Source organism: Geotrypetes seraphini, chromosome 2 (assembly GCF_902459505.1).
Source record: "Geotrypetes seraphini chromosome 2, aGeoSer1.1, whole genome shotgun sequence".
Lineage (NCBI taxonomy): Eukaryota > Metazoa > Chordata > Amphibia > Gymnophiona > Dermophiidae > Geotrypetes > Geotrypetes seraphini.
This window is the reverse complement of record NC_047085.1, coordinates 103,427,891-103,451,542: the sequence shown is the minus strand read 5'-3', so window position 1 is coordinate 103,451,542 and position 23,652 is coordinate 103,427,891. Positions and strand designations below refer to the sequence as shown.

The window sequence follows — 23,652 nt, the reverse complement described above, 5'->3', positions numbered from 1 at the left end:
CAGATTTTCTCTCCTTGAATGTAGACAGCTTTCAGGAAGGTGTTGTGAAGGATTGTCCAATTTCAAACCTTCAGAGCTTCCTGGCAAAGAGGGAAAGCTCCTGTTTCTCCCTACTTGTTGGCATAGAATCCCTCTAAGGAGAATAAGCATACGTGTAAGGCTCTGGAGGTGGTGTTCTCGACTTCAGAGTTGGAGGCCTCGAAGAGTCTCAAGGCCTAGAGAAACGAGGCCTGTCTCGAGAAGAGGACTTGTGCCTCGATGGATGCCACAACTGATGTGGAGAGCTGTGCCTCGAACCAGGCAGGTCCCGCTGAGAGGAACTTCGAGGAGTCTTCGCCTTTTGCCTCAGAAAGGGTGACGCCTTATGCGAGTAAGGAGGGCTGGAGGCTGGAGATCGAGATCAAGACACCAAAAAGGACTGAGTTCCTTGTATCGAGGTATCTCAAGGCACTGACAAGGACTCGGCTCCTTGAGTAGCGTGCTTATACTCCAGATGAGACACTCGCAAAGACTCGACTCCTTGTATGGTGTGTGTAGAATCCTTTTGAGGAACTCCCAAGGACTTGACTCCTTGGTTAGAGTGGGTAGATTCAGCTCGAGGCACTGCCAAGGACTCGACTCCTTGTGATACTGCTAAGTGCTCAGACTGGATTGCAGGAAGCAGAGTCAAGGTAGGAGTATGTTTGGCAAGCATATTACCAAACTGCCAATCCATAATGGTCTGGATCATAGCCTCCAAATGGGACACCAAGACTTGAAGATCTGGTACATTTGGTGTGGCTATAGTCTCCGAGGAAGAGCAACTCTTCAACTTTGAGACATGCTTCTTGGGCAGCTTGATAACCACTGCTGGTAACTGATCTGAGGGAGGCAGCGAGGAAAGCGACTCCTCAGGAGAAGACTTAGCAGATTTGCCCGAGGACAAGGACCCGCCAAACAAGGAGGGTCTGATTAAGGTTGAGGTCGAGGCAGAAGGTGGAACCCCTGTGAGAAGCTTGATTGGATTTGAGGTCGAGACTGGGGTAAGTGGATCCATACCGCCAAAGAGTTTCTCCACCTGAACTCGACTATGTTTGATGGCTCGAGGTTGAAGGGTAGCACAGTGGGCACATGACTCCGGATGATGGTCAAGTCCCAAACACTGAACACACCACCTTTGTGGGTCACACTGGCAATGGCTACACTGGCAATGGCTACACTTTTTGAAGTCTATGACCAGCCGAGACATAAATGGAAAAATAGCCTCAGCAAGATCAAAGCCCACAGGCTGAGGCTGCAAGGCAGGCCCCACCGTGACACAAAGGAAAAATAAAATTAAGGTTTTTTTATTTTGTTTGTTTTTTTAAATGAAAATAATAATAAATTTATTATTTTATACCGCCACTATCAAAAGTTCTAGGCAGTTTACACCATAAGAAATGCGCAAAGAAAACACAGCGACCCTGTAAAAAAAAGTAAAATATGAGCCGCGGTGAGAGAAGGCACGAAGTAGAACCGAGTCTAACGCAGAGTGTCGAAATAGGACTTCTCAGCTTCACGGAAAACTGAGAACTGAAGAGACGCGCACTCTAGGCCAGGTGCGAAGGCACTCGCGCATGCATGGTGCGGCAATCGCGAACTTTCTAAAGTTCTTCAAGCAAGTCTGCTTGCGAAGCTGTCCGCATCCAGGCTCCATGGATGACGTTACCCACATGTTGAGAATAGGCTGCCTGCTTATCCTGGGATAAACAGCTATTAACAATTTTCAAGCTTTCATTTTAACAATCTCGATACCATCCTTTCAACATGGAAGCTATTACCGTGTTTCCCCGCAAATAAGGCAGGGTCTTATATTAATTTGTGCTCCAAAAAACGCACTAGGGCTTATTTTCAGGGAATGTCTTTTTTTTTCATGTAATAATAATAATAATAGTTTATTTTTATATACCGCCAAACCATCAGTTCATGGCGGTTTCCACAATAATAATTACACTAGGCAATTAGAAATACAAAGCCATATAACAATTACAGTAGTACCTTGGTTTACGAGCATAATTCGTTCCAGAAGCAAGCTCGTAAACCAAAATACTTGTATATCAAAGCGAGTTTCCCCATAGGAACTAAGGGAAAGTCGCTCGATACGTTCCCTCCCACCCACCCCCACCGCTTGAGGCTAGTGACGCTGCTCTACCCCCCCCCCCCCGAGAACCGGCAATGCTCCTCCCAAAGGCCCCCCCTCGCGTAACCCGGCACCCTCCCCTCCCGCAATCCGGCACCCCCCGCCGCGAACTGAAATCCCCCAGACCCACCCGAACACGCTTCTTACTTCCATCTGGCCACCGGCACAGGCACCGGCATGTCCTGTTCGTTTGTGCCGGTGCCCAAAAATCTGCCTCCTCTTCTTTGCTGGGCCTTGAGCATCTGTGCATGCTCAAGGCCTGTGAGTTCACGCTCTCTCCGAGATTCTCGGAGATCTCCGCATGCTCAAGGCCCAGCAAAGAAGAGGAGGCAGATCTTCAGACACCGGCACCAACACACAGGACATGCCGGTGGCCAGATGGAAGTAAAAGCGTGTTCGGGTGGGTCTGGGGGATTTCAGATCACGGCGAGGGGGTTGCCGGATCGCGGGGGGGCGCCGCTCGCAAATCGAGGCAAGCTTGGTTTCCGAGGAGCCGATTTTGCGAATGTTTTATTTGTCTTGCAAAACACTCACAAACCGGTGCACTCGTAAACCAAGGTACCACTGTATTATAAATGAAAATAACACAGTTCAGAATAAAATACTAAATAGCAAAATACAGCCCTATAAAAACTATGAAAGATAGTAATTACACAATACAAGTTGATTATACTAAAATAAATAAAAATAATCTGTACAATTGTAAGATAGTAGAAACTGACTACGATAACAAATTTAAGAATAAAATCAATATTGTGTTTTGTATTGTTTAAATAGATAAGTTTTAAGATCTTTCCAAAATTGATAATAGGTAATGGATGGGGAAATGAGAGCATTCAAACATGAATTCATTACTCCTGCTTGGAATGCCAAGGTCCTATCCAAAAAATTTTTATAACGGCATATTTTTACTGAAGGAAAATTAAACCAACTGGATCTGCGAATGTTTTTCTTAATAGTAAGAAATCTAAAATGGGAAGAAAGATAAGATGGTGCTAGACCAAATAAAACTTTAAAACAAATGCAACCAAATTTGAATAACACTCTGGCCTCAAATGGCAACCAGTGGAGCTTTTGATAATATAAACTAATATGATCATGTTTTTTCAACAATCATCTCTCCCTTCCTCCCCTCCACCCCTCTTTCCTTTCTCTTCCCCCCATGTGCAGCATCTTTTCTCGCCTCTCACCCATTCCCTTGTGCAGCAGCTCCGAGGCCTCCAAAAACAGTGGCAGCACTCTGAACTGGCTGCTTCGCAGTCTTCCCCACCAGGGCCGGGCCTACCCTCTGTAGCGTCTTTCTATCCCTCCCTCTGTGCAGTGGAACCCCACCGACCCTCCCACCATGAGCCTGACATACCTCCAATCTGAAGCCTCCGAAACAGCGGCAGCACTCTGAACAGGCTGCTTCATGGCCTTATCCACCGGAGCCTTTCCTCTGCTGAATCACTGATGTCATCAGTGATGTTGCAGATGGAAGACTCCAGCGGTCAAGCAACCCGTTCAGAACACTGCTGCCACCGCTGCTGTTTTAGAGGCTTCGGAGCAGAGGTATATCAGGCTCACAGTGGGACAGTTGGTGGGGTTCTGCTGCAGAGAGGGATGGGAGGGAGGATTAGATAGAAAGGTGCTGCAGAGAGAAGGCCCGGCTCCGGCAGGGAAGGCTGCAAAGCAGCCCGTTCAGAGTGCTGCCGCTGTTTTTGGAGGCCTCGGAGCTGCTACACAAGGGGATGGATAAGTGGCGAGGAAAGATGCTGCACATGTGGGGGGGGGGGGGGGAGAATGGAAAGAGGAAGAATTGGGGTGGATGAGAGGAAGAGAGAGATGATTGGAAAATCGTGCAGCACTAGTGTCAGGGATGGAGTCGGGGAGTGTCGGGGTAGTTTCAGGGGTCGATCTTAACTAGGGCTTATTTTTGGGGTAGGGCTTATATTAGGAGCATCTTTAAAAATCATGCTAGAGCTTATTTTTGGGGTAGGTCTTATTTTTGGGGAACTACGGTACAACAACCTGGCCCTTTTTTCAAGTGCATCATTGGAAGCCTTTAATCTTTCCTGTTTTGGCAGGAACAAAAGCTGGCAGGTTATGACAGGAAAATTACTAGAAACCAAATCTCAGCTCGTTTTCATTAGATCATACCTTTATTATTTGCAATTGAACCCCTTCATCTGTTTGTGGACCCTGAAAACAACCACATATTGTTTCGATAATTCTATCAATTAATTTTTTTCCTGGCGTGGTACTGTCTGGTGCACTGCCTGTCAGATGTCCATAGGCTATAAGTTTCTAAATGAAAAAGAATAAAAGGTTAACAACTCAATAACAATTACAATATAAGTTTAGAATAGCATTTTTCACAAAAAGTAATTGTGAAGTATCTAAATTTTAAAGCCTATATAGTTTATTAGAATAGAATTTTTCACAAAAAATAATTGTGAAGTATCTAAATTGTAAAGCCTATATAGTTTATTAGGATTTAATGAAATCACCTTTCCTCAGTATGGTAACAAGGCAATGTGCAATAATATTTAAATTAAGGTAGGTAGAAAAGAACAAAATCTCATTATAACAAAGCAAAGGAAAGGAAAAGGGGAAGTAAAAGAGAGTAGTAAGATAAAGTCTCTCTCAACAAGGCTAGTGGATCCATCTAGGACAGTGGTCTCAAACTCAAACCGTTTGCAGGGCCACATTTTGGATTTGTAGGTACTTGGAGGGCCGCAGAAAAAAATAGTTAATGTCTTATTAAAGAAATGACAACTTTGCATGATCCAAAATGTGCATTATCTGAAATTAGTTTATAGATCTTTCCTTAATTGCTTTTGATAATTTCAGCTATACATAGCAGAAAGCAGTGCAACATGCAGAATGTGAAAAAGTATCAATTGCAAGAGACAAGATTTTGGACCAACTATTTTGAGGCTCTCGGTATTATAAAGGATGATTGATTCTTTATGGAAAACTTGTGCCTTAAGTGTCCTCCAGCACCAGACACACGCACAAGCTGCACTGCCTCCAGTGGTTACCTTACGTTCTGGAACATTACCCGCCTCACTGCTGTAACCTCACGCAAGCGCTTTCCTGCGTCTGCACCTGATTGTGAGGTGGAGTGGAGAGGACAATCGCATACAGACGCAGGAAAGCGCTTGCGTGAGGTTACAGCAGTGAGGCGGGTAATGTTCCAGGACATAACCGCCGGACACTTGAGGCACAGGTTTTCCATAAAGAGTCATTCTTTATAATACCGAGGGCCTCAAAATAGTACCTGGCGGGCCGCATGTGGCCCCCGAGCCGCGAGTTTGCGACCACTGATCTAGGACCATCAAGTCCCAAATGAATTGCATAGGCTTTTTCAAATAAATGTGTCTAACAGAGCTTTAAATTTAGGGTAAGAAATGAAATGGCAGCCAATTTCTTAAGGCAGAATCTAACAGTCTTAATTTTCTCTCTCACCATTCCTATTAAGATATAAAATTATTAAAACAAATTGCTATAAAACATTTATAAGATATTGATAGAATATCTAATATAATAAAACCGTAGGCGGCGCATGCGCAGTCTTATCAGCGTGCTTCCGTAATCCGTATGTCCGTGGCCGCCAAGACTGCAGCATGCCCCGCGCGGCACTTCACTCCATTTTCGCCAGAGCGGTTTGCCCAGATAGGGGAAGCTGAACAGCTCACTCCCGCCTCTGCTCGACTTCCTGTTCACAACCAACCCCCCCCCCCCCCCCAAACAACCGCATAGGAAAAACTCACTCCCTGCTCTCCTGTCACGGCGGTTTCTCCACATAGGGAAAAACTCAATCAATGCTTCCTCTACTCGGCTTCACTCGCCTGCTCCCAGTGGGCCAAGAGAGAGGGGGGAGTGGCTGCCGTGGTGATCTGGCCGACTCCCTGGTGACAGGAGCCGCGGCGGCACCTTTAAAGTGAAAAAATAACTGTGGCAAGGGAGCCGACCAACTGGCAGTTCAAGTTGGAGCTTTGGTCTGGCCTGCTCCCTGCCGTATTGTATTTTTTAGTTGAAAGAAGCGGCGGTGGCTCATCTCACGATCCCCGCCTGGGTCAGACTTCCGACGTAGGTGGGGATCATGAGAGGAACCACCGCCGCGTCTTTCAAATAAAAAAATACAATATGGCAAGGCGGGCAGGGAGCAGGCCAGACCAAAGCTCCAACTTGAACTGCCAGTTGGCCGGCTCCCTTGCCACAGTTATTTTTTCACTTTAAAGGTGCCGCCGCGGCTCCTGTCACCAGGGAGTCGGCCAGATCACCACGGCAGCCACTCCCCCCTCTCTCTTGGCCCACTGGGAGCAGGCGAGTGAAGCCCGGTACTTCCGGGTAGCTAAGGGGCGGAGCGCGGCGCGTGCTCAGGGTCCGGGTGGAGAAGCCGGTGTTACAGCCGCTTGCACACATTAGATCACTCCCAACCGTTCGAGGAGAACTGAGGGCTGGAAGAGTAGGTATGAGAAGGGGGTTGGGTTTGGGGGCTATAAAGGAATATGTGAGAGAAGGGAGCTGGGGATGAAAAAAGGATGAGATGGGAGAAGGGGGGCTACAAAAGGGGGCATGTGAGAGAAAGGGGCTGAAGACAGGAGCTGGAAGAATAAGTGAAGGGGGAATGAAGAGGGAGTTCTATGGAGGTGAAGGACAGAGAAAGGGGACAGATTTTTAAGTTGGTGAAAAAAGGTGGAAATAGGGAGGGTAAAAGGGGAAATGGGAGCCTGAATAGAGGGGGTAAGACATAAGAAGAATAGCCATACTGGATAAGACTAATCTATTCTAGCACCCGTTAATGTAAGGTGATGATGGACAGGGGGGATGTAAAACAAAGGGGCTGCTGCTGGATAAGGTGAGCAGTGATGGAGTGGTGGAGGACACAGGGGAGGTAAAAGGAAGGGATAATGGATGGGGAGCAGGCAAGGGGTGGTTGTGGACAGCCAAGGAAACCTCCCCCCCCAAAAAAAAACACAGAAAGCGACTAAGGAGAGAGAAAAATAAATAAAGACAGACACACACACACATATATTCTAGCACCCGTTAATGTAACGGGCTATAAGACTAGTGATGAAATAAAAACATACTTCTGTTATACCTACACCATTAATCTAATCTAGGGTTTCTCAACACAGTCCTCAGGACACACTCAGCCAGTCCAATTTTCAAAATATCCACAATGAATATACATGGTTAAACCCGCATGCAGTGCCTTTACTGCATGCAAATCCATTTCATGCATATTCATTGTGGAGTACTGCATAGTCAAAACAGGATGTGTGAAACGCCTATTTTTTTTGTACCAATGCAATTTGTGCAATATTCAACAAAGCATGCAAATGAAAGAAAAAAATAGCTGACACGGTAAAACGGGGAGACAAGGCATTTTTTTTCGATATACAGTGGTGCCTCGCATAACGGACGCCTCGTACAGCGAACGCTGCGCATAACGAACTTTTTGTCTTGCTCCCTATAACGAACTTCGTTTCACACAACGAAGTCGCCCGAGGGGCCCGGGGGGGGGGGGGCGGAACTACTCTCGCCGCTTCCTAATGTGAGCCGGGAACAGCAGCACCCTCCTGTCTGAATGCAGTGTTCCATCATCTCCCTCCACCTTACCTTAGATGCCGAGTTTTCCGGCTTTCTTTTTCGGCCAGCCACACACTTTCAAAGAGCAGCACATGCGCGCATGCTCTGTTGTTCAATCTTCTCCTCTGACGCAACCGGAAACCGGAAGTTGCAGGAGAGGAGAACATTGATCAACTTCAGCAGCTGCGCGTGCACAGCTTTTTGAAAGCGTGCGGCTGGGTGAAAAAGAAAGCTGGCAAACTCTGCATATAAGGTGAGGTGGAGGGAGGGAAATGTAGGGCTGCAGAACGAATTATTTTGTTTTACATGTATTCTTATGGGAAAACAGGGCTGCAGAACGAATTATTTCGTTTTACATGTATTCTTATGGGAAAACGCGTTTCACACAACGAACGTTTCACATAACAAACTTGCTCCTGGAACGGATTAAGTTCGTTGTGTGAGGCACACTGTATTAGTGATAGGAAGAAGTGAAAGTGGCATTGTGAGACTCAAAGGTGAAGGAGAGGAATGTGTAGAAGCTAATAAAGAAAAGGCTGAATTGCTTAACAAATATTTCTGTTCTGTGTTCACGGCTGAAGCACCAGGAGGGGGACCGCAGAAGACAAATGTGAATAGGGATGGAGGAGTAATAGACCCTGATCGATTTTTAGATCATTGTGTTCGTGAGGAGCTAGATAAAATAAAGATAGACAAAGCGATGAGGCCGGATGGTGTACATCCTAGGGTGCTGAAGGAACTTAGAGAAGTTCTGGTAGCTCTGCTGACTGACCTTTTCAATGACTCTCTAGAGACGGAGTGGTACCGTAGGACTGGAGAAGGGCGGATGTGGTCCCTCTCCACAAAAGAGGAAGTAAGGAAAAAGTAGAGAATTACAGGCTGGTAAGTCTGACTTCTGTGGTAAGCAAATTAATGGAAACAATTTTAAAATATAGAATGGTCAAGTTTCTGGAATCCTGTGGATTACAGGACCAGAGGCAACATGGATTCACTAAAGGTAGGTCTTGTCAGACAAATCTGTCAATTTCTTTGACTGAGTGACCAGACAATTGGATAGAGGGAGTGCACTAGATGTGTTGTACAGTGGTACCTTGGATTACGAGCATGCTTGTAATCCAAAATGCTCGTTTATCAAAGCGAGTTTCCCCATAGGAAATAATGGAAACTCGCTTTGATACGTTCCCACCCCCCACCGAGGCCAGCAGCGTTGCTCCCCCCGAAGGCCCCGGAATCCGACACCATTCCCCCCGCGATCCGGCCCCCCCCCCCGCCGCTGTGATCCGACACCCCCCGGCCGCCATCGGGCACCCCTCCACCGCAACCTGAAGTCCCCCAGAGCCCTCTTCTTACTTTAATGTAGCACCGGCATGTCGGCCTCCTCTTCTGTGCTGGCCTTGAGCATGTGCGCATGCTCAAGGCCTGCGAGTTCACGTTCTCTCCGAGATTCTCGGTTTCCGAGGCGCCGATTTTGCGAATGTTTTGCTCGTCTTCAAAACACTCGCAAACCGGTGCACTCGTAAACCAAGGTACCACTGTATTTAGATTTTGGCAAAGTCTTTGACAGTGTTCCACACGGACTTCTAATAAATAAACTGAGTGCTCTCGGGATGGGTCTAAAGCAGTGGTCTTAAACTCGCGGCCCAGGGGCCACATGCGGCCCGCCAGGTACTATTTTGAACCCCTCAGTATTTTGAAGCCCTCAGTATGTTATCATAATCACAAAAGCAAAATAAAAGTTTCTTGATCCTATGTCTCTAGCTATAAATTACAATATTATTATTAGGACTTAGCCAAAGGGAAAGATTTATAAACTATAAACCTTGTAACCCATTCTGAGCTACTGGGAGGATGGGATAGAAATTGAATTAAATAAAATAAAGAGTTTTACCTCATGCAAAATTGTCATTTTTTTAATAAGACATTAACTATTTTTTTCTGAGGCCCTTCACGTACCTACAAATCCAAAATGTGGCCCTGCAAAGGGTTTGAGTTTGAGACCACTGGTCTAAAGTGATGCGCTGGGTCAAGAACTGGTTGAGTAAAAGGCGACAGAGGGTAGTAATCAATGGAGAGCGCTCTGAGGAAAGGAATGTTACTAGTGGTGTGCCTCAAGGTTCTGTTCTTGGACATGTTCTTTTTAACATTTTTATAAACGATATTACTGAAGGGTTGTCAGGTAATATTTGCCTCTTTGCGGATGATACCAAAATCTGCAATAGAGTAGGTACGCCCTATGGTGTGAATAACATGACGAAAGACCTGGTGAACCTTGAAGCATGGTCTGAAATTTGGCAGCTAAAATTTAATACTAAGAAATGAAAAGTCATGCATTTGACTGCAAAAACCAGACGAATAGTACAGTTTAGGGAGTGAAGAACTTATGTGTACGATGGAAGAACAGGACTTGGGTGTGATTGTATGTGATGATCTTAAGTTGGCCACACTGGTTGAAAAGGTGATGGTGAAAGCTAGAAGGATGCTAGGTTTCATAAGGAGAGGTAAGGCCAGTAGGAAAAAGGAGGTACTGATGCCTTTGTATAAGACTGGTAAGACCTCATTTAGACTATTATGTACAATTCTGGAGGCCGTACCTTCAAAAAGATATTAAAAAGATTGGAGTTGGTCCAGAGAAAGATTGCCAAAATGGTATGCGGTCTTCGTGATAAGACATATGGGGACAGACTTAAAGATCTCAATCAGTATACTTTGGAGGAAAGGCAGGAGAGGGGAGATATGATAGAGTCGTTTAAATACCTACATAATATAAATGTGCATGAGTCGAATCTTTTTCATTTGAAAAGAAACTCTGCAATGAGAGAGGTGATAGGCTCCGGAATAATCTAAGGAAATACTTTTTTTTACGGAAAGGGTGGTAGATACATGGAAGTCTCCCGAAAGAGGGGGTGTAAACAGAGACTGTGCCTGAATTCAAGAGGGCCTGGGATAGGCACATGAGATCTCTCAGAGAGAGAACGAGATAATGGTTACTGTGGATGGGCAGACTAGATGTGCCATTTGGCCTTTATCTGCCATCATGTTTCTATTTTTCTATGTTTCATTGGTAACTTCAAGGTACCGAAGAAGCATTCATCTGACATCCAGCAAATGCAAGCACTTTATTCTTTTGCTTAGACCCCATAAGTTGGAAAGCGGGTAAACGGATTTCCTGACTGATGTGAAAGGACAAGACTACTTTCAGTAAAAAGGATTGCTTCCATGCACCTAAGGAACTGCTCCCTGCAGAAAAAATTCTTGTAAATCAGAAACCTGTCTCACCAATTTAATCGCCACCAGGAACACTGTCTTGACTGTAAGATCCAAAAAGGAAGCTTCCCATAAAGGCTCATACGGAGCAGTACTGAGAACTTGCAACACGATGTTAAGGTTCCAGGAAGGGAAAGGGGAATGCACCGGAAGGCGCAACCGAAGAGACCCTTTAATGAACCTGGCAACATCTGGGCGAGAGACCAAGGAGCCTCTTTCCCCTCAAGCTTAGAAAGGCCTGCTACCTGCACTTTCAGAAAACCTACCAACAGCCCCTTCTGAAGTCATTCCCTCAAAAAGTCCAGGACTACCAAAGTCGTAGCTTGCCAGGGCTCTACATTCTTCACCGTACACAAGTGCTGAAAAGACTTCCAGGCCTTAGCATAGGCTGCCACTGTGGACAGCTTCTTAGCTCTGGCTAATGTGGTAACAACCACGTCCAAATAACTCTTGCTTGTCAGAACCTCCCACTCAAAAGTCATTCCATAAGCCCAAAGTGTTCCAGATTCTTGATAGGAACCTGTCCTATCAAGATGACAGATCCACTTGGACCAAAAATCGGAGGCCTTTGTTACTCTGGAGAAGAACTAGATCCGCATACCATGGTCTGCAAGGTCAAACGGGCGCCACTAGGACTATCAAGCCGGGATGGATTGCAATCCTGCAAATGACTCAGAATAAGCCACAGTGGAAACACATACAACAGCTTGTTCTCTGGCCATGGTTGGACTAACGCATCCAACCCCTCACTTCCGAGCTTGGATCTTCAGATGTAAAACAAGGTGCCTTGGTGTTCACCGCAGAGGCCATCAGATTCATCTGTGGAGGTCCCCACCGCCAAACTACGGCGTTGAATGTCTGTGGAGAAAAAGACCATTCCCCCAGGCGTGGGCCTGCACATTTTCCACTCCTGCCACATGCGTGGCCGAGAGAACCTGCAAGTGAGCCTCTGCTCACAGGAAGAGAAGTTGAGCTTCTAGAGGCAATGGGGCACTTCTGGTGCTTCCTTGCCTGTCAGACAAACACAAAAGCAGCACTAAGGGTTGTCCAGAATCTCGGAAAAAACTTTATTTATGGACCCAACATGGTCCATGTTTCAGTGTAAAGACCCCTGCCTCAGGGGTTCGTTAAGCTTGAAAGACCAATCTAGTATGCCCTGAGGTCTCAAAACCCAACTTGGAAAAAATAATAAGACAAAAACTTGCCCCGCCAGGGCTTCCCTCTGCCATGTAATCAGGGAAGGCCGCAGCGGGGCAGGCCTAGAGCAGCCTCTTCAAAGCACTGACTCTGCTGGCTGGCCATTTCTGCTGTTGCTGCTGTTTTAGGAGGCCCGGAGGTATATCAGGTCGTCTTCTTAGAATCTAGAGAGGTACTAGGAGCCTGAGTTGGCCACTGTTGGAAACAGGATACTGGGCTTGATGGACCCTCGGTCTGTCCCAGTATAGCAATTCTTATGTTCTTATGAAACACCTGAACTGCCCATCTGGTGCAATCACCCCCTATGTCAGGCCCTCCAATATAGAGGCAGAATCAGAAACCACTGAATCAGAGGCCTCCAAACGTCCTGGAGAGGAAGAATGCCCTAGAAGCTCCAGTGATGGTCCCTCTAGCCCAGGGATCTCAAAGTCCCTTCTTGAGGGCCGCAATCCAGTCGGGTTTTCAGGATTTCCCCAATGAATATGCATGAGATCTATGTGCATACACTGCTTTCAATGCATATTCATTGGGGAAATCCTGAAAATCCGACTGGATTGTGGCCCTCAAGGAGGGACTTTGAGATTCCTGCTCTAACCTGTGCTACTTATGTGCAGCAGTCCCCTGGTCTGACAGAAGCAAAAGAAGGGACCCCCCCAAGAGGACTAGAGGATTAGCCTGCTTGAGTGAAAAAGCCTCATGAAATATAAGAATAAACTCTGAAGAAAAGAGTTCCTGACTACTAGTCTCCAGCTGTGGATCAGCTACAATACGTAAAAGCTGCCCAGGAGTCATATGGCTAGTAGCTCCCTCTTGCAGAGAATACCTGCTGGGAACCATCCCCTACCAATACTGAACAGACTGCAGTGCCCACAAATCCCTTGGATTACTCCCATGCAGAGGAGCCTGCCAAAACAGTTTTGGAGCTTACAGAGGAAAGAACTGAATCAGGCCGAGATGTTCCCGCCAGCACCAACAGCATGGAACATGAGGAATAGTGGCCTGATGTAGCACACCACTTCCCGCACTGGGAGAAGCGCTTGACTAGTTCCTCTGCCACAAGCACGGCTTTCCCTTCAAAGCACAGCTCCCACACAGCCATCCAATGTTTATCTCCTTTTGCGAAGCCCTGCTGCTCCTTTTAAGAAGGCCTGCTATGGCAGAAAGCCATGACAACGCCATAGGAAGCTGACCACAAGGGAACCCGAGAAGGAGAAACACAAAAACCTGAATTACTCACCCTGCTGGACTGTAGTGAAACGTGCCCTTCAGACCACCCCAAGGCTTGTTCGGGATCCCCATGGCAGTAATGTTGGCTCCCCCTTGAGTTTGAAGCTGCTTATTGACCTGGCACCACTAACTGTACCCCAACGTTAAGTATCCCAAAACATAAGTCCCCAGCTCACTGAATCAAAAAATTAAAATCAGTAGCCAATCCACCAACAAAGAAAGGAGCATGGAAGATATTTCTCTATTTGCCTGCTGGAGATAGAGAATACTGAACAGCCAGGGAGTGTGCCATCCTATATCACAGAAGTTAGTTCAGTGTTTTCGATCTTTGCTGCTGAAGGATAGATATAACCCATGTCTCTGGATTCATCTGCTGAGCTGACAGGGAATCTATAAACTTCTTTAAGTTAATATCTCATGTTTTAGTCCATGAAAAGCTATTAAGATGCTATGCAGGAAGAGAGCACAGAATTCAGAAATTCTTTTCTACCAGAAGAATCAATGCCCAATCATCTTTTCCCATGGGCCCCCAAAGAGTGGAAATTGGAACCTTTAGCCTTCTGCATAGTGGATCCGATATCATAGGCTGGTATGGAAGCTGCTGTTTTTTTTTTTTAATCCAAGAGCTTCTGGACTATAAATATGAAATCTGTCATCTTATTAACAGAGTATACAGAAATGGAGGAAAGGGAGAATCCCACATTCTTATCTGTATATCCTTCAGCACTGTATGAATGGGTATGATCACAACTTCCTTTGGTCAGGGAGGAAGGAAAAATTATGTTCTTACCTGTTAATTTTCTTTCCTTTAGACGCAGCAGATGAATCCAGAGACCAATGGGGATAGCACACATCTACCAGCAGGCGGAGATAGAGAAACTGATTAACAGGGTGGTCCTATTGGCTGGCACTCCTCCTGTATCTTCAGTATAGCTCCTTGCCCAAGCATCCATAACCATCAATAGGCATAGCAAGTAAAAAACTTCTTTCCCATAACAAATCTCAAAAGGCAATAATACAGAATACAACCATCAATAATAACAAACTTCGAAAGTTGCAAAAGAAAAAACCGACAGACAATATCCAGAAAGGGTGGGGCTCTGGATTCATCTGCTGCGTCTAAAGCAGTGATTCCCAACCCTGTCCTGGAGGAACACCAGGCCAATCGGGTTTTCAGGCTAGCCCTAATGAATATGCATGAGAGAGATTTGCATATGATGGAAGTGATAGGCATGCAAATTTGCTTCATGCATATTCATTAGGGCTAGCCTGAAAACCCAATTGGCCTGGTGTTCCTCCAGGACAGGGTTGGGAACCACTGGTCTAAAGGAAAGAAAATTAACAGGTAAGAACATAATTTTTCCTTCCTTAACAACAGCAGCAGATGAATCCAGAGACCAATGGGATGTAGTAAAGCAATCCTCAATCTGGATGGGAAGCAAACACCGCCTCCGCAACAACCGAAGCACTAAACGCATCCACCGCATGTGCCCCCATATCCAACCGGTAATGCTGAGATAAAGCACTCTCTGAAGACCAAGTAGCCGCGAGACAAAACTCCTCCAAGGAAAAACCTCTGGACCGAGTCCAAGAAGTAGCCATCGCTCTGGCGGAATGGTCATGAAGTTCTTCCGCCAACCGCTTCCCTGCCATCAAGCAAGCGTAAAGAATGTCCTCCTGGACCCATCGAGCAATGGAGGCTTTGGATGCCGCCATACGTTTGAGGCATCCCTTGAAGAATACAAAAAGGTGATCTAAACAACTAAAAGTCATTAGAAACCTAGCTCGCGGAGAACGCTATGCACTTTCAAAAAATGCACTGAATAAAAGCATGTCTCCCCATTTCTCCTCCCAAGAAGAAGGAAGGAAAAGTGAGAGTGTCATAAAAGAAAGGATGACACCTCCTTAGAAAGAAATTGTGGTACCGTCCGAACTGACACCCCAGATTTTGTAAATCAGAAATAGGAATCCCCGCCGAACAAGGCCTGCAACTCAGATAACCGCCGAGCTGAAGCCATGGCCAAAAGAAACCCCGTGTTTAATGGCACAGCCTTTTAGAGTCTCAAAAGACAAGGAAGAAATGAAGCCTTCGGTAAACTGCGAAGAAGTACCTTAAGACTGTACTCCGGACAGAGCTTTCTATGAGGTGTACAAATATACCGTACTCTGTTTAGGAACTGAACTACATGAAGCTGAGAAGTAAGCGAAGAGCAAGATACATATCCCTTGTAACAAGCTAAGAATGGCACTTGAAGCTGAAGGGAATTGAACGCTAAGCCCTTGGCAATACACTTGTGCCAAAAAAGAACTCTGGAAGGGTGCAAATGTTGAGAAGTACCCAAGAAAGGAAAAACCTCCAAAAGGAAGCAGAAGCCACAGGTAAAGATGTCTGTATCGCCTGGATAAGAGAAGAAACAACCTGCTTCGCATAACCCTTACACGTCAGCCATGACTTTTCAAAAGCTAGGTCATAATACCAAAGTATTACCAAAGTAGTACAAATATCCATGTTAATCAGACCCTAGGTGAGCAAATCCGGAGATACCAGGAACTCAACAGTCCGGCTGTCGAAAGACTCATCAGATCCGCATAGCAAGGATGGCGCTGCCAATCCAGAGATTCTACAAATACTATGCCCTGAAAGCGAGCTTGAGATGGCAAATCCAAGCCATCAACAGCTAGGGGAAAACACTGAAAAAAGAGAAACTAGAGGCGAGAAAGAAGCCATGCTGCTACCCCCTCTGACTCCCACTCCCTGTGCCCACCGAAGAAGCTATGAAGCTTAGAATTTCGAGACAAGGCCATGAGGTCTAGTTCCAGGAGATCTCACTTCCATACAAAGAGCTGGAACGCCTGAGCCAAAATTCTCAATATCCAGGATGTAGAAGATTTCACTATTACTAACATTTACACTTTCTAGAGCATACACAGCGCTGTAACAAACAATAAATGGGCCATGCTCAGATTTCGCGGAGAGAAAGTCTTTCCAAACTCTGTTCCTGACCCGTAAAATGATCTGCCAACAGAAGAGGAAGATGAGGATCCACCCATTGAAGTAGAACCACAACTTTACCCGCCAACAGAGTACATCACCTACTGCCCAGGCTGTAGAGAAATATCCCCATCATAATACTGACTGAAAAGACCTTCAGCATCATTCCAGAAGAATGGTCTGAAGCTCCAGAAACGGTAGCCTGACCATGCTCCAGAGTAGAAGAATGAACAAGTACTGAGTCACCTCTTAAGACCAGACTCCTGGAGCTGAGGATGGAAGGCACTAAGCCCCCCAACCCGACAGCCCGAGATGTTTGGTGACCATGAGCTAGTCCAGAAAAGACCGAGGCATGCCTTTGAAAAGAGAAATCTCGCTGAGCCACCAAATCATACAGAGCGATGCTTGAGGAGCCTACCAAATAATTGGAGCCCTGAGATACAGGGAACCACCAGAACAAAAGCGACCACTGTAGCATTATAATGGGAAAGCAAGCTGAAGTTCCCAGTGGAGTCAGCAACATGGATCCTAGAACCTGTACAGAATCCCATACTCTTGGTCATGGTGACCAAAGAAGAATGCAAACCTGAGACCCATCGCCCTAGTCTCTGGGAAGAAACACATTTCTCTCCTATATGAATAAAAACATCTCCCCAATATACCTATATATAGTATAGGAGAAAAGAGCGCTGTGCAAATTCAAAGATTCACGTCCAAAGAACTGAGGAAAAGAAACTACCCTTTTCGTGTCAGTCAAATGGCCCGACTGGAAGACATCCGAATCAAGTAGTCAGTCAAGAAGAAAGGAGGTGAATCGCCTGGTAGTGCCAAAAGGTACCACTGCCCACATTTTCAAAAATGTTCGTGAAGCCTTGGGTAGGCGAAATGGCATGTGCCAAAACCGAAAGCGCTGCTCCAAGAGAGGCAAGCAAACCTAGTGCAGATTCGGAGTCCATAGTGAAAATGTAAATATTCTCCCAGTTTTTCTGCAGAAATGTGTAACCCTGAGAAACTAATTCAGCAGAATGGGATCCAGCATGCCCAATGCGCCCATCTTGGGCACCATGCAGTAAGTGGAACAACGTCCCTTAGTTCCTGAAGAACTACATGAACTGCCCTGAGGACCAGTAACACTTAAAAGGGAAACACAAAACATAGAGACTCCAAGTACAAACCAGAAACCTGAGGAGGATGCAAAGTTGCAAGCATCCTGAAAAATGTTCACAGCCCCCTGACCCGACATTATAGCATCTTCCCCCTCGTGAGAAAGCCTGAAGAGTCATTGGAAGAAGTCAAGATCCCCTCAGAATGAAGTGCAGTAGATCAGGGAATGGCAGGACGAGAACTGTAGGATCTGTAAGAAGAAAGAAACTCTCCTAGGAAAAAAAATAAAGATTCACAATGTAAAGAGGAGTATACTGGAACCATGAAAACAGTACTAACTCCATGCAACGTGAGCGAAATACATATGTTCTTTAAAGTGAATACGTACTAGACGCAATCAAGATGCTGCATCTACCTCCCCGTGGAAAACAACAGCATCCTAACAAGTATCAGACAAAGCTCACATCGCTAATGAGAGCTTCAGGGATGAGGCTAACAGCTACATAGCACTTGCTCCTCTGCGGGTTTGATAGAATAGGCAGCTGGCTCCTGGTTAGAAGGAGCTGTACAGCCCTTCCTGTCTGGTCAGGGGGGTCCGTCTAGCATGTGCCATGAGAAAATGGCAACAGGAGAAACCAGCGTGATAAGCATGGAAATCTGAAGTCCAGGCCCCCTAAGAAATAGAGAAAGAGAGTCCTGGCCACAGGAAGATGCAAAGTGTCATTATGCCCGAGACAGCCCAAACTATGCCACTACTAGACACATGCAGCGCAGTACAGAGACCCAAATAAAGAGGACATAGAAACATTGGCAGTTACCAACAGACAAAGGCTCAATCTGCAGGGACCCCAAGAGAGACAATGAGATATCCGTGTGAAATACAGGGCACTATTTTCCTGCTGATCTCACTGTGCTGTGATTTGCCGTATGTCGGCCCAGTCCGGAGACAAACCAAGACTAGGTGACCTAGCACAGGTCAGAGTCTCTCTGGTAATCCCCTTGAGTGCTAACCCCAGAGTCTGATTAAACTATCAGCTTCCTTCAAGTGAATACAGCAGGAACACAACAACAAAAGAACCAGAGGTCCAACTTCGTCTGCAGTGAAAAAACAGACCAGAGCAAACAAACCAAAACTGCAGACTTGTACACGGTGCAGGCAAATTTTATTTTGACAAATAAATCTTAACTAAAAACCTTTTACCAGACGGGGGACCCAACACGGTCCGTGTTTCGGACAACCTTCATCAGGGGTCCTAATAGGTACAAATACAATATTAAAACAACCATATAAAAATTAAGATAATAAAAGTGCTATATATGAATATTGTATGTTTTGATAATCCTACTTATATTTAAGATAGGTGTTTAGGAAAAAGAATTATAGATGTGTGGAAAGAAAAAAATGGGTAAGAAAGAAAGGAAAAGAGAAAATTCATGCATAGTAAAAATGTATACATAAATATAAAAATATTTGTATTTAAATATAGGTGTTTAAATTCAAATATTTTTATATTTATGTATACATTTTTACTATGCATGAATTTTCTCTTTTCCTTTCTTTCTTACCCATTCAAGCCCTGCAAAATTTACTCTGCCGCGGCCTACATAGAAAGAAAATCAGACTCGGGGAATAACTAGAAGAACGGTGCAATGCTTCCCACAGCGCCGGAAAAAACATGTCCCATCTCATGCGCGCTGCTATAAACCGGCACCTGCACAATCAGCTGCACATGGCCGCGACTAACACCGATGAAAGAGAGCCTCAGAATAAACAGGACTACTACTGCTGCACTGAAATCCAATGAGCAGAACAAGTGCGAGCATGAAATCACACCGCTACTACCGTGCTATAACCAACAAGGAAACCAAGCGCGTGCATGCAAAGGGCAGGAAAGTCCCGGCTCCCTCAACAGATTTCTAGTCATAAAACTTAGCCTCAATAAAATATCCATTCCTTAAACATACCAAACCCACAGTACTAAGACTCCCAAACAGAACCTGAAGTTCAAACAGTAGTAAAAAAAAACACATACATACTCACAAGCTTGTTGTTAGGGCCGGTTGAAGCCAGTAAGAGCTGGTTGTGCAGCAATAACAGGGCAGAATGTTTTTTTTTAAACAGAGAAGGGAAAGAAGAAAAAAAATCGAGACCCAGTCGGACCCTCTAGCAATTGGAGGGATGGTGAGGCAGGGACCTGGGGGGGCCCAGGTGTAACCCCTAAAGCCGGTACCATTCAGCCGGACACCCCTGTCTCACTGAAGAGAAACCTCAACAGGAGAAAATAACTATCCAGTCACAGCCAGAATTCAGGAGCTAGTTGAATAGCGACTATCACCTGCTGGGAGATAGAGCATACTGAAGATACAGGAGGAGTGCCAGCCAATAGGACCACCTGTTAATGTTTATCTATCTCCGCCTGCTGGTAGATGTGTACTATCCCCATTGGTCTCTGGATTCATCTGCTACTGCTGCTAAGGAAAGTGGGCTCTTCCTTACAAACTTAGTGAAAAAAAGGTAATCTGGGAGAGACACTCTCTTGCTGTGGAGGTGAGGGATCTGAGGTGCAAACCAGTGAAGTCCTCAATTTCAGAGAAATCTGAAGGCTAACATTCATAATGCCAGCATCAGTGGCTGATGAACACTATCGATGCTCAACAGTGGGGAAGATCACCAACTCACTGATGTCTAAATATTCCCAGAAACCCATTCAGCTCCTGGACTCATGTCACTGACAGTGGATCAGATTTAGAATTGCTTAAGAGCAGAGTATGGCAAACAAACATATCAGACAATATCTTGAGCAGAAAAATATATTTTCGAACTTATCCATGAGATGATTTATTAACAATATTTGACAGAGGGACCAAATTGTGATTAAGTACTACAGAGCTAATACAGACCTGTAAGCAATCCAGAGAGGTACTAACAATCCTGGGACATCTGGATTGACATGCCAGCTCAAATGGTAAGAAGTACTTGTCTGCTTCAATAAAGCTGGTCTTTGATTTTACTGGTGGAAGAGTGCTAGACCCAGGCTTGCCATCTTCATGAGGGAGGCTGAATAAAATTAAATTTCTGATTAGGACATCTAACTTCTGTATTCTTGTTCACATTTTACTCACTGCATGTATTTTTAAGTTTCCAATTTCTAAACAATGTAAATGAGGTCTTTATAACAATGCAAATTTGCAAAGATATATTAACCCATAATTCAAGACTAGCACCATGAGAACACAAATGGCAACAACAACAACAAAAAATTAATCATTGCCTTTGCCCTTCTGCAGCAAGATCTCCAGTGACAGCCTGTTCATTTGGAAAAAAAACAAACCCCAAAAAACAGATCACAAATATATATTCAATTTTATATTCTTGTAGATAAAATACACAGAACCACATATCAGAACTCAAATATTCCAAGAAGCCAATATAACAGTTTCTACATTAATCAGAGATTTACTAAAGCACTTTATCCAACCAGGTGAGCTCAATACTCCTCAGCTCAATCATTACTGGCTAATCCTTAGCTTTTAAGGTGACATTCCTGCAATTTTTATGTGCCTCTTAATGTAACTACCAGACATCAAACAATGATTTCCGGGCTATTTTTTTTTTAACTATGCTTTGGGAATTTGGGCATCAGGTAATCTCTTAATTGAGGGATGCTGTCTTGCTATTACCCTTGAAAATTGATCTATCAAACCATAAAAAAACTTTGAAGGAGTAAATAGGAGACAGACAGTCAAAATCTTGGTATCATTAAGGCCAGGATGGTTCCAGGACAGAATTCTCTGGAAATTTGTGGTATGTGGGAGGAATTTTAGTTTATTAGAAGAGATCTTAGACAAACTAGTTAAGGCTAAGTCTATTTGAAAAAATAAAACATTATTTTGATTTATTTGCACAAGCAGGTTTTGATGACCTTGTAACAAAGTCTTGACTCTCAGAAGCTAATACCTATATTGTAAACCAGTTGATTTCTCTGGTTACAAAGGTATATACTGTATATACGCGAATATAAACAGAGACTTTTGGCCCAAAAAAGGGAGTCTCCATATTCGCATTCCCCCCCTGTTGAACAGCATGCTGCTGTCCCTCCTCTTCCCCAGTGAATAATGGTGCACTGCTGTCCTCCTCCCATCGAGCATTAACACCCTGCTGTCCTCTCTCTTTTCTACCCAAAATTACCAGCACTGCTGTCAAGACATCTGGACATCCCCCACTTCTCGACCAGCATTACCAGTACTCTTACCCCTTGAACAAGCAACCAGCGATCCTCCGTGTAGGGCAGCTGTGGGGCTTTGAGTGGCAGATGAAATTTAATGTGGACAAATGCAAAGTGATACACATTGGGAAGAATAACCCAAATCACAGTTACTGGGTGCTAAGGACTACCTTGGGGGTTCTGCCCAAGAAAAAGATCTGGGTATCATAGTAAGCAATTTGATGAAACCTTCTGCCCAATGTACAGCGGCAGCCAAAAACGCAAACAAGATGCTAGAAATGATAAAAAAAGGGATGGTTAATAAGACTAAGAATGATATAATGCTTCTGTATCTGGAGTATTGTATTTAATTCTGGTCTCCTTATCTCAAGAAAGATATAGCAGCACTAGAAAAGGGTCAAAGAGTGACTAAGATAATAAAGGGGATGGAACTCCTCTCGTATAAGGAAAGACTAAAAAGGTTAGCTGTATTAGCTCTTCAGCTTGGAAAAGAGAAGGCTGATGGGAAATATGATTGAAGTCTACAAAATCCTGGGTGGAGTAGAACGGGTACAAGTGGATGATTATTCACTCTTGTCAAAAATTATAAAGACTAGAGGACGCTCGAAGTTACAGGGAAATACTTTTAAATAGGAGGAAATATTTTTTCACTCAGAGAATAAAGCTCTGGAACGCATTGCCAGAGGTTATGGTAAGAACAGATAGAATAGCTGGTTTTAAGAAAGGTTGGGACAATTTACTGGAGGAAAAGTCCATAGTCTATTATTGAGAAAGACATGGGGGAAACCACTGCTTGACTTGGATTGGGTAGCATGAAATGTTGCTACTCTTTGGGTTTTGGGCAGCTACTAGTAACCTGGATTGGCCACCGTGGGATTGATGGACCATTTGTCCGACCCAGTAAAACTATTCTTATAAGTATCTAACCATGCTCAAGGTATGCCGTCTCCCACCAGCTCCAAGAATCTTCGAGAATTGTAAATCCAGTGGGAGCTGGCAGGCCTTGACCATGCGCAGACCCTCAAGGCCCCATATCGGCCTTACAGGGAAGATCGCTTGTAGCTTGTTCAGCACAGGTTAAATGCAATGCCGGTCGAGTAGTGAGGCATGTCTGGGTGGTTGCAAACCAGTTAAAAGGTAAGGTGAGTTTTTCTAAATTTGTAGTTGTATATTATGTATTAAACTTCTCTCCTACATGAAATCTACCTTTTTAATAGAGTTTGAATTGGTTTAAAAGAGAATTGAGTGCTTTATGAAATGGTCCATTTTTGTCACAAGTTCTGAGCCTGTAAGAAATGTCTGGAGAAACTAAGGTTAGGACGCTTGCTTATATTCAAATCAACCTTTTTCCCCCTTTTTTTGGGAAATAGGTTACCTCAATTTATATTCAAGTATGTACGATACTAATAAGGATCAGAATTTGAAAACACTAATTCAAAATCTGTGGGGAACATTTATGTAAACTGTTGACTAATAAATGTAACTGTTAGTCAAATAAACTGAAGTCAACAACAGAAAAGGGAATCCAACAAGTCTGCAGTGAATATCGAACAAGGAACAAAAATAGGAACTCCAGAACAGATGTACTCGATGCAGGCACTTTATTTAGTCAATAAAATGTTGCGTGATAATAATCAACAATCGATTTTTCACTCAAAAATTACAAAGACTAGGGGACACTCAATGAAGTTACAGGGAAACACATTTAAAATCAATAGGAGGAAAAAAATTTTGCTCAGAAAATAGTTAATCTCTGGAACGCATTGCCAGAGGTTGTGGTAAGAGCGGATAGCATAGCTGGTTTTAAGAAAGGTTTGGAAAAGTTCTTGGAGGAAAAGTCCATAGTCTGTTATTGAGAAAGACAGGGGGGAAGCTATTGCTTGCCCTGGATTGGTAGCATGGAA

The 23,652-nt window shown here is 44.6% G+C and overlaps 1 protein-coding gene across 1 annotated transcript in view; it reads right to left on the bottom strand.

The window, feature by feature from the left end:
- Positions 1-23,652, bottom strand: part of ARFGEF1 (ADP ribosylation factor guanine nucleotide exchange factor 1) — a 382,919-nt gene that overhangs the window by 325,652 nt on the left and 33,615 nt on the right. Inside the window, exons 3-4 of the mRNA XM_033933351.1 lie at positions 20,424-20,580; positions 4,298-4,444 (exon numbers count right to left, since the gene is read on the bottom strand). Coding sequence (XP_033789242.1) covers positions 4,298-4,444; positions 20,424-20,580 — 304 coding nt within the window. The remainder of the gene's footprint in view (positions 1-4,297; positions 4,445-20,423; positions 20,581-23,652) is intronic.